The sequence below is a fragment of the Pteronotus mesoamericanus genome, unplaced genomic scaffold, assembly GCF_021234165.1.
Source record: "Pteronotus mesoamericanus isolate MK-2021 breed Mesoamerican mustached bat unplaced genomic scaffold, CSHL_Meso_final contig_538, whole genome shotgun sequence".
In the NCBI taxonomy this organism is placed as follows: domain Eukaryota; kingdom Metazoa; phylum Chordata; class Mammalia; order Chiroptera; family Mormoopidae; genus Pteronotus; species Pteronotus mesoamericanus.
The window spans coordinates 352,535-363,887 of record NW_026555197.1 but is presented as its reverse complement, the minus strand read 5'-3'; the positions used below and the strand labels follow the sequence as shown (position 1 = coordinate 363,887).

At 57.9% G+C, this 11,353-nt stretch overlaps 1 protein-coding gene across 1 annotated transcript; it reads left to right on the top strand.

Moving 5' to 3' along the window:
• The first annotated feature begins 757 nt into the window (after positions 1 to 757).
• On the top strand, positions 758 to 10,947 carry LOC129075424 (carcinoembryonic antigen-related cell adhesion molecule 3-like). The gene is made up of 8 exons (XM_054579516.1): positions 758 to 947; positions 1,815 to 2,174; positions 7,554 to 7,832; positions 8,641 to 8,758; positions 9,747 to 9,799; positions 10,123 to 10,154; positions 10,584 to 10,625; positions 10,865 to 10,947. Exons 1-8 carry the CDS (start codon positions 884 to 886, stop codon positions 10,928 to 10,930), a joined length of 1,014 nt encoding a protein of 337 aa, XP_054435491.1. The 5' UTR covers positions 758 to 883; the 3' UTR covers positions 10,931 to 10,947.
• Positions 10,948 to 11,353: the final 406 nt, after the last annotated feature.

The window sequence follows — 11,353 nt, the reverse complement described above, 5'->3', positions numbered from 1 at the left end:
ATTAATGCCCACTTTCTAAAAAGGGGCTCAGAGAGCAGTATAAGCTCAATAAATAGTTGGTAAATGAAAAAATAAAGGAAAGAATATGAGCGCCACAGGCCAGCAAGGTCAGCCTTCCCTGAGAGCTTGTCCGATGCAGAGTCTCTGGCCCACGGCGCACCTGCCGACTCAGAATCCGCATTTGTAACAGGACGTGCGGGCCCTCCCTATGCACAGGAGAGGGGGGCTGCCCCACCCCCACATCACGGGGTCTCAGTCTGGCGGGGCATCCACGTTACTGGACAGCTGTGAAGCAGCATTTCTACGGAGTCACCTGGGCATCACAACCTTTACCAAGTTCCACAGGTGATCGATGAACAACGAACGGGGCGACATCCCTGTGACAAGTTTTCCTGATGTCGCCCCCGGACTCCTGCTTTTGGGGCGGGGGGAAGCCCGAAGAGATAAGAGAGGCTGGAGGGGAGGCTCCTGCGCCCTCAACGTGAGGCTGTGAGGAATGCCCCCGCCCCGCGGTCCCAGGCTTGCGCGGGTCCAGACAGGTGGTGCCTGCGCGCGCACGAGGGTCGGGGATGGAGGGTGCAGAATCGCTTCGGACAAAGGCAGAGGCCTCAGAGGGTCCCAGCGTCTGAGATCTAAACGGAAGATAAAGGAAAAGGAGGAAACTGGGGAGGCCAGAATGGGGGAAGGGAGAGGGAAGGACCTGGGCACAGACCCCGCCCCGGACCACGTGACTGGGGAGCCTCTGGACCCCGAGCGAGCGGGCGCCACACCTGGAAACAGACTGCAGATCGCACACTCGGGACAGCGGTGCCCGTGAGCATTTCTGGAAGCCAAGCCCCTGTCACAGAGGGAAGGACAGAGCAGGAGGCAGGCGGCAGGTGCCATGGGGTCCCCCTCAGTCCCCGCCCGCAGAGGGCGCGCTCCCTGGCAGGGACTCCTGCTGGCCGGTAAGGAGGGGCAAACCCTGCGGGTGGACGGGAGGTTGGAGACGGAGATCGGCTGGGTCCCCTGGGGAGGACAGCGCTCTGAGAGGGGACAGAGGGCTCCTGTCTGGGCCCGAGGGAGGAGGACAGGGGAGCAGAGTAGGAGGGGGAGGGAGCTCAGCAACAGGGAAATCTCATGATCTGGAAGTGGTCAGGGGCAGGAGAACCTTGACTACAGTAAGTTTTACAAGGTGTTCATCACTAAGAAATAACTTCTTAAAACTGATGATAACAATAACAATTTATGTCAGTGTGACACCGGAAAAACCAAGGACACTAAACTTTTTTCTTACCACCAACCTGAGAAAGAAGCAAATACAGCCCAGGAGGTGCAGGACCCTGGGGTCACTCGCTCGCTCACCCAGAGGTGCTCGCAGCCTGTTGCAGGCACTGGGGGTGCAGCAAGGCCAGGCAAGCCCCTGCCTGCACAGAGTCGTGTTCCATGGAGGGGGCGACAGACCAGGAAAGATCTGGATGTGAGGGCCAAGGGAACAGAGCAGCGACAGGTCAGAGAGTGAAGAGAGTGTTGTTAAGGAGGTGGTCAGGGAAGGTGTTTCCCAAGGTCACCCCTGAGTCAGCAGGGGTCTGAGGGCCCTGAGGGGGTGAGCCGGGCAGACACCTGGAGAAGAGTTTTCAAAACAGAAGAAATAAAAGAGGTGCCGAAGTAATGGTGGCCGTGCTGCTGACCTTGACCATGGGACACACACACACACACACACACACACACACACACACACAGAGGCTGAGAGATGAAGAGACTTCTCAGAACCCAGGGCCCTATATTCCCAATATCTAGACCCCCAAACTAATTGATTTCTCCCTCCCTCCTAGGCTCACTCTTCACCTTCTGGAGCCCGCCCACCACTGCCCAATTCACTATTGAGTCAGTGCCGCCCGATGCTGCTGAAGGGAAGGATGTCCTTCTCCTTGTCCACAATCTGCCTGAGGATCTTGGAAAATGTAAATGGTTCAGAGCAGAAAATGTGGACACCAGCAAGCAAATTGCATCATATAGAATAGACAATCAAGAAACTACCCGGGGGCCTGCATACAGCGGTCGAGAGACGATATACCCCAATGGCACCCTGCTGTTACAGAACGTCACCCTGAAGGACACAGGATACTATACCCTACAAATCATCACAAAACATTTATCAACTCTCAGAGCAACTGGACAGCTCCGTGTGTACCGTGAGTGATCCCTCTGTGGCCTCTGGGTGTCGGGTGGGTGAATTCTGCCTCACACACAGGACTGGCTGCCCTGGACTCGGCCCCCGCCCCCCTCTGCATCATGTCCCAGGCTGGGGTTGGGCATTTAGAGTGGGACACACAGAGTGGAGACAAACTTCCTAAGATCAGAGCTCCCTTCCCAGATTCCAGCCCTGCAGACATCCACCGCAGAGAGAAGGGCCAGCCTGATGGGAGAGGCTCAGCAGAGGGAGACCAGTCTCAGTGCAGCTTCCTGGGCCCCTCCCCATGACCATGACCCTGAGACAGACCCTGCACGGCTCAATCAGGGCCTGGACTGAGGGTCCCCTGGGATCTTCACAGAGAAGCTCAGCCTGGTCAGCCCCTCCCCAGACCCCTCTCCCAGGATCCTGACTCCAGGGACCTTGGGGCGCCCGTGACTGGTTGAGTTTGTTGTTCTGGGAAGGGCTGACTTGGAGCAATGGTTTCCTGGGTACACGAGTCACTCTTGAGCTGGTCACCAGCCAGGGATCAGCCTCAAAGGCCACCTCTGGGAGGGGTCCTTCACCTGAGACTATGAGTGGAGAGCACATGTGGACAAGGCCCCCAGGCCAGTAGCCACCTGTCCTGGGCGACGTAAGAGACTCTAGAGGAAGGTCAGCTCGTCTTCAGGGAGCAACAGAGAAGATGCTGCTCACAGCGCCTCGTCCACCAGGGAGCAGGCCAGGGAGTCCTCTCTCGGGGACACCAAGGATAACAGAGGCCGTTAGCTGGGCAGCCCCTCTGCTCCAAACTTTAGTTCAGCCAGGACATTGGGAAAGATTTAAGGTTCATTCACAGGCAACCTGGCAACCTGAGACCATTTACCACCTCTCCTGTTTTACTCAGGGGAGACCGAGCGACAGGGGGCACACTCTCTCAGAGTCACGCAGACCAGGGCCGTCCAATCTGAGTCACACCAAGATCTGTCTGCAGCCACGGCCCCCCCTCTCCTCCACTCCAAGGGCCTTGCCATGCAAACGCAGACCCTGACACCTTCAGGTTCAGGCTTAGTCGCCAGCTCAGAGGGAGAGATTCTGGCATGGGGAGTGAAAGCAAAAGGAGGGTTAATCTGTTTTCACTCCAGAACCACATATCCTGCAGTAACAATCAGAGTCAGTGCTGGGACGCCCAGGCCTCCCCATCAGGTGGCCGATCCACACCTCCCTGCCCTGGACTGAAATCACTTACTTGCTTCCTGAAGTGCTGGTGTCACTCCCACTGGATGTGAAGGAAGAGACTTTGCCTTCTCACTCCTGCAACCAGCTCAGGGGCCCTCATGTAACAAACACCCAGTTGCTTCTGATGAAGAAGGGAAAGATTATGGTGAATGAATGAATGAATGAAAATCTCTGTAGAGAATGGAACCTCAATGCAGAGCCCTAAGAGGTTTTGGTCACACCTGTTCCCTGTCCCCTCCAGGGGCTGAGACCCATGTTCCATCCCCTGACCGCCTGCCCCTAAAGTCCCCGCCCCGCCCCCCCCCCCACCTGCCAATGAGTAAAGTCTCAAGGTGACTGTGGGGCTGCTTGGCCACTAGGGGGGTCTCCCAGCTGCACTGGTCCTTCCCTGGGGCAGCCCTGGCTCGTGGTCCCTGGGATCTTTCAAGTCACCTGTGACCCTCACTGTGCACCGAGGACACATTTCTGGCTCTCTCTGCTCCTTCCGTGTCCCTCATCTTCCTCCTCTTCACTCCAGCCCCACTGCCCTGCTCTGCTCTGCTTCCCCCACCCTGCAGTCTCCCTGGATTCTCCTGCTCACACCTGTGTCCAGGCCCACCCCCCTGGGCACTAGGAAAGGACACAGAAGCCAGTCAGAGCAGCAGCCCCAGCTCAGTGAGCCAGGTTCCCAGGTCACCAGGGGAAAAGCCTCTACTGTGCCCCCATCCAGGGCTCCTTCTCTCCATGAGCCCAACAAGAACAGCCCATGTGACAGGGACATGCTCTCGGGGGTCCCCAACTGCTGAGCCAAGCACCAGTACCAGTCCGTGTCCTGTTAGGATCTCAGCCACACAGCAGGAGGTGAGCCTGACCTCCACCTCCTGTCCCCACCGCCACCACACCCTGCGGGCAGTGGAAAAGTTGTCTTCCATGGAACCGGTCCCCAGTGCCAAAAAGGTTGCAAACTGCTGCTCTGTAAGGCTAAACCAGGGAGTCAAAGGCAAAAGGAAGGGTCTGTCCCCGAAAACTCACGATATCACTTCATCCCTGGCTCACATCTGTGACACAGTATGAGGCTCCCGTTCCTCCCATTGACCTCGAGACCTTCCCGAGGGGGAGCTGGTGACCCTGCACCCTCTGACTGGTTCACTGCCTGTGTCACACATGTGTGTCCTCATGATGACACCTTTACCACGGGGTGGGATCCTCTCAGATGGTCAACCAGCCTCTCCTTTCTCTTAGACACTATCCAATTTCAATGAATTTGATCAAGCTCTAGTTTTGTTTCCTGAGTTAGAAAGAAAAGGAAGAGCACAGCCGCGTGCTCATGTGGGGGCCCCTCCCCACTTCCCTGACTGTCCATAGGAACTGGTGACAGAGACCTTCTTCCTAAATGCACTGACATAATGTGTATCTTTTCTACCATTGCTGTCGTTCCTCCCTTTATCCACCAGAGACACCTACCCGTGCCCTCTGATCACTTCTGTCCTCTCAGCGGACTCACAGCCTCTCTCTCCCCCCAGGGAGGCACTGATGTCACACTCGCTGCAGCACCCTCCTCTGGCCACAGTGTGAGCCTGCATGGACGGCAGGACTTGGTCTCTGACCTTCAATGTCTCTAGACAGAGATTCCTCCAGAGACTGGTCTTAGATCTTTGGTACATAAATTACAATTTTCACATGTTTTTTCACAATTTAACTCAAAGTTCTGTCTCATAAGGCCAATCACAAATGGTCCGCGAGGGTCATATTTTCAGCAAGTTCAAGCCCCAGCACTTCCCACAAGTCACGCCTTCTGTAGTTGCTGTTGTCTGAGCGTTTGTGGGAGGACCCCTGCCCGCTGCAGTGGGAGAAGGGACACTAAAGACCAAGGGCAGGGAGCCCGGTTCTGCTGCCAAAGCCAGCCGGCTCCTGTGCCCCTCACCCTTTTCTAAACCACTCCTGGACTCTGCTCTGCCCTTTCTGGGGTCACTGTCTCATGTCAGTCACCAATGAACTCCCAGGCACACTGCCCACTTCACGGTCCTGCAGTCTTGGTACTGAACTGACCACCAGACTTCCTTCTGACCTCCTGTGTATTGTTTCTGCTCCAAGTGCCAGCCACAGTGACCCTATCGCACAGAATGTTCCCTGTGAGTAACATCGGTCCCTGTGAGGTGCAGGCCACCACCAGAACCCACATTCCAGAGGCAAGGCTGCATACCTCTCTGTCCCAAACACACAGACCCTCACCCTGGACACCCAGGCTGGCCATGACTTCCTTTCCCAGACCAACCTGGGCAGGCCCAGCCGTGAGCCAAGACTCGGATGGTATGGGCGGATCCTGTCTTGAAAGGCTGGGCATCAACAACCTGTGATGGGGCAAACAGATTAATGCCTCAGAATCAGACTCAGTGGACACAGGGGTTATGGTGGGGACTTTTTCGAACCAGGCTGTAACCCAGCTCAGAGGACACTGTGGCCCTTACACAGACCCTTCCCTCTGATTACATCACATGTGTCTTTGCTCGGTTTCTCCAATGGCCCGGACGCCCCCACCATTTCCCCCCTCAGACTCCCATTACCTACCGGGGCCAACCTCAGGCTCTCCTGCCACGCGGCCTCTGACCCTCCCGCACAGTATCTGTGGCTTATCAATGGGAGACCCCAGCTATTCACACAGGAGCTCTCTATCCCCAGCATCACTGTGAATAACAGTGGATCCTACACCTGCCTCGCCCATAACTCTGTCACTGGCCTCAATAGGACCACAGTCAAACCATCACAGTGTCTGGTAAGTGCCCCCTGGACCATGGGCACGAGGCTCTGGGGTGGAGGTCTGTCTGCTTTTCAGAAAAGAGCCTGGATGTTATCTCCATCCTGTGGCCGTGGACGCAGCAAATCACAAGGTCCTCCCCTGAGCCCCCACTACAGCTCTGTCAGCTCTCCTCCCCTGGCTCTTCTGATTTCTCTGGGCAGAGCTGGGGTCCAGCCTTGGAAAGTGAGGAGGGGGTTCCCTCAGCCCCAGAAAGCCCCATGTGGTAGAGGGGGCCCCACAGAGGGGGAAAACCAAGGGGCCTCTAAGTTGCTTCATCTGCCACTAACTCATTCCTTCTGTCACCTCTTTCTTTTCTGTGACCTACTCCATGTGCTATAGGGAACATACGAGGCTTTGAAACAAGCTCACCTCCTTTTCCCCAAACAGAAGGGTGAAGCCCCCGCCAAGGAGGGTGGGCAGGACAGACCCCTGCTCTCTGCTCTGCTCCAGGCTCACCTGGTGCCTGACTCTGCTGCCACCTGTGCTGGGACAGGACCCGTGGGGGAGTTGCATGGGCAACCTGTCCTCAGTTTGGCCAAATTGTGCCACCCACTGACACCAGAGCTCCCCGAGGCCAGGCTGCATGGAAACAAGTCACAGTGTAGACGCCTCTGAGCTGTGCCCTGGTTCTGAAGTCACCAGCTCTGAAGCGCTGTGTGACACCCACGTACATGATACTCCAAGGAAGAGCAGTGAGCAATGGTGCTTCCTTGACTAACAGGTAGATTCCTCCATGAAGTCCCTTCACGGGACAGCAGAGCAGTGCCACAAAGCTTAGAGTTTGCAGAGAAGGCTGAGTCCCGGCCTTTGTTGAACTGTGACTATTTCTCTCTACTTTCTTCTCTTATATTCAATCCACAGGCCAGGAAGCAAAAGTCTTGTTCCCATTGAGAAATCCTTTAGACTGGAATTTATTGAGGTCCTAAGGTCATGTAGATTGTCTGGGCTGTTCTCATTGTCTTATAAATTATTTTACAAACTGGAAAGGGAATGGCTTCCCTTCTCCAAGTAAAGCCATCATATGGAAAGGGAGTTTGATCACTTAGAAAGTCATAGGAAACAGCGGGGAAGAGTCACACAAAAGTCAATGGGTGGACAATCCCCCCCGAGGCTGAGGATGCTGGACACATGGGCTGAGAAGAGGTTCCTGGTGCTGATACTACAGATGTGCAAGGGCACAGGTCAGGGGTCATCCTGGGGAGATCTGGTATCAGAGGGAGAGATATAGTCCTCTCTCTATGGATTGTCACCTGAACAAAGACTCGTTCTTCTTCAGAGGTCAGGGCCATCCTCTGGTGACCATGTCATAGCTCACGGGGACTGAGTGGCCGAGGTCTCTGGGGAAGGAGCCCACTCTCGTCACTCACCTCCTCTGTTTCTCCACAGAGCCCGTGGGGAAGCCCTCCATCCGAGCCAGCAACACCACCGTCACAGAGCATAAGGACACCGTGGTCCTGTCCTGTCTCACAAATGACACTGGGATCTCCACCCGGTGGTTCTCCAATGACTGGAGTCTTCTACTCACAGAGAGGATGAAGCTGTCCCAGGAGAACAGCACCCTCACCATAGAGCCCGTCAGGAGGGAGGACGCTGGGGGTTATCAGTGTGAGGTCTCCAACCCCATCAGCTCCAGCAAAAGTGAGCCCCTCAGGCTGCGTGTGCATTGTAAGTGACCCTCGGCCTCTCCCACCTGCCCCCTTGTGTACTTCACAGGCTGGGGAATGAGACGGATGAAAGGCCTAAGGAATTGGGAGCCTCCATCAGAGTCTGCAGGGCAACATGGGGAAGAACCCAGAAGTAGACAAATCTCGTCCTTGTCTCTCACCCACCTGAGCCTCAGCACCCTCGCCTGTAAACTAGAAAGAAACAGCTGGGCCTTAGGATGGTTGTGAGGATGTTTTTTGTGAGATTTGTGAGGTTAAAGCCCTTGGACAGGGTCACTCACAGTCAGGCACATCCTTATTGCTAATCAGCACTGAGCAGACAGGTCAGGGCCTGCCCTCTGAGACTGTCAACAGGGATGGAGAAGAAACAGAGGGAAGAGACACAGTGTGAGGGGAAAGAGGAGTTAGGAGGAAGGGCAGTGGTAGGCGTGAGAGAACCTGCAGGGTTAGAGCAAACGGAAGGTTTCAAGTGTGCGAAACAACGTGACGTGACCAAGGGAGTTGGATCCAGTGAGGCCCGGACCTTTCCAGTAGGTCGCACCCTCGGGCGGTTCCTGTCCTGGTTCCTCTCTCCCCTCCCTGTTTCTTGAACCCCTTCCCCTGGAGGCCCTTCCCCTGCGGGCCCAGATCAGCCATGGTTTCCTGAGGCCTTGCCTCAGAAGGACGGTCTGATGACAGCACCTCCAAACCGCACACCGATGGCGACAGTTCCTTCCTCCCTAGCCAGGCCTCCCCGGTGCGAGGCCCCTCCTTGTCTCCTGACTGGACTTGGGCCCCTCCCCGCCCCCTCTCCCTTCCCCTCTCAGCAGATGAAAACTACTCGGGCTACCCCGTGGGGACCATCGCTGGCATCGTCATTGGGGTCCTCGTCGTGGCGGCGCTGGGGACCTCCCTGGGGTGCTTCCTGTGCCTCCGGAGGACTAGGAGGTACCATGGCATTCCCTTCACCCTAATCCTCTCCCCACCCCAGGCTGACCCCCGCTGACCCCAGGCCAGGAGGAAGGAGACCCCTCCCAGATGCTGGGCTGGCTCTCTGGCCTCCCGACTCCCCGTGGATGTTCCTAACTCACCCCCTCCAGCCCCTCCGGCACCAGCCGCTGACCAGGGCAGTTTCCTCAACAGCTTCCTCGTCTATAAATCGCTCACAACTAAGGGACTGTCCCCTCGGGATGGTCCTGGTTCAGTCCTCACCCCCGCAGCGGGGCCTGCTGGCAGTAAGTGCTCAGTAAGGCACCTGCGGTTGTTTGTCTAAATCCACCCACCGGGTGAGGGGGATCTGCTGCCCCAGGACCTGAAGGGCCTCCTGGCCAAGGTCACACTGCTGAGGGTGGAGGAGCCTGCACAGGCCGGGGGAGCTCAGTCGCCCCCGCGTGGCCAGTTTGGTAGCTACAACCCCTGATGTATGAGATGGGATACCTGGGCCTGGACGGGACAGCAGACGCTGTGCAGTCATCTTGGCCTCTAGTCTGGGCAGATGGAGATGGAGGACAGGCCACTGTCACAGCTCAGCTCTCGGGCCTGAGGGGCAGGTCTGGCCCCAGCAGGACACCGCATTCATCCAGATGCAGCAAGCACGGGGCTCCCAGGGTCCTGCACAGGCAGCTGGCCCTGCTTCCCTCTGCGGCCTTCAGCTTCCCACTTAGTCACACGCTCGGGGTGGTGCCTGTCCCGGGTCCTCAGTCCCTTCCCTGGTCACTGCCTCTCGAACCCCGCCTGCCCCTGCGTCCTTCCCTTGTGGGCCCAGGTCAGCCATGGATTCTTCAGGCCTTGCCTCTGTTTCCCTCTCCTGGTCCCTCCCTTTCCTTAACAGTAGAGAAAGGTCTTCACCCTCTGATGAAAAAGGGACCCTATTGTCCCCCGTTGTGACGCAAAAGCTCCCCCTGCTCCCCTCACAAGGAAGTCTGACCTTTCCTAGGGCCAGTGACCCACGAGGCCGCAGAGAGCACCGACCCCCAGCATCCACCCCTGGTGAGTGCCTGCTCAGCCGGGCAGTGGCCGGAGCCCCTGACCCGCCCCACAGAGTCCACTCCTCCCTGTCCCCCCCCCCGGGCTCTGACCCTTCCCTGGGCTCCAAGACGGGGGGCTCTCATCAACCTCTGTCAGCCCTGACCTGCAGGGCTGCATCATGGTCATCCCCTCCCTCGATGGACCCTATGATGGCCAGAGGGTCTGTCTCTGGGAGGTGTTCTGTCCCCCCCTGGTTCTCTGGGGGCTAAGGGACCCATCCCCTCCCCAGAGAAGGGGAGAAGCTTCCTCACCCCCCGGGTGCTGACTGCTGTCTCTGCTCCCAGGCCAGGGTCCTTCTGGAGCCTCCGCCTCCCCGGTGAGTCCATCCCCTCCCCGTCTCTCCACCCAGGGTCCCGGCTGTGCAGGCCCAGGGCAGGGGTACCCTCCAACCTCGCCGCACAGCACAGACCCCATCCTCAGAGCAGCCAGCGCAAGGCCTCCCGCCCGGCCTGGAGGGGGCACCCACGTCAGGGACAGACGCCCGGCCTGCCCTGAGTCTGCCCTCGTCCCCCGGGTCAGCCCGAGGAGAGCCCTGGGGTCCAGCATGGAGCGGAGTGAGGGCTGCGAGATCAGGCAGGGCTCCTGGGCTACCAAGGGTGAGGGGGTGCAGTGTGGACTGAAATTGGGGTGCAGGGCGATGGGTAGGTGTGGGGACAGCTGGTCAGGAGGCAGAGCTGTCACTCCTGTGGGGAAATGACCCTCCCTCCCTGTCCCCTGATGCCCTCTCTCTCTTGTCCCTGCACAGGGTCCCCTCGACTCCCCCAGGACAGCCTGCCCCATCTATGAGGTGAGTGGGGGTGACGAACGTTCTGTCCCGCAGGTCCGAGGGCGCCCAGGATCTGCCCCAGCCCAAGGCTGGCGGGGCTTCACGTTCAGGAAACGGCAGCATAAAGTGAAGACAGAGGGTGGGGAGGAGGGGGTGCCGGGGTCAGGCACCCCAGCACGGTCAGCCCCATCACACATGTGAAACGCTGCCCTGGCTCTGGGGAGGATGCAGGGCTCAGAGGCCTCTTCTCTCTCCCACAGGACTTGCTGAGCCCGAGCACAGACGTGTACTGCCAGATCCACCCGAGAGCAAACGGGGCCCCTTAGTTCCCTGGGGACCTGCTCCTCCCACCCAGGGCTGTGGGGAGGAGACCTGAGACCCCCGACCCTGAGGCCTGTGGGGGTCAGGAACTGGAGCCCGAGCCAGAGAACCAGCTCTTGAGTCCTGGGGATATTCGGGGACCTGGGCCCAAGGTCCGGGTCCCTCCTGATCACTGACAACCCTGACAGGCTACCTGGACCCTGAGGGACCAGGGGAAAGGCTCTCATCTTCCAGAAAGTGACTGGGGCCGTGAGGCACCGTGGACCACCTGTGTGATCCAAATAAAGGGGACCTACCCCTCGTTTGCTCTTTTTCTATGACAGGGAACTTCTTTTAGTAGAAATTCACCTGAAACTCTGGTCATTTCTCTCCAGGTTCACACAGGGAAAACATCTCTAAGTTGCCCCAGCCCTCATTTCTGTTTCCTG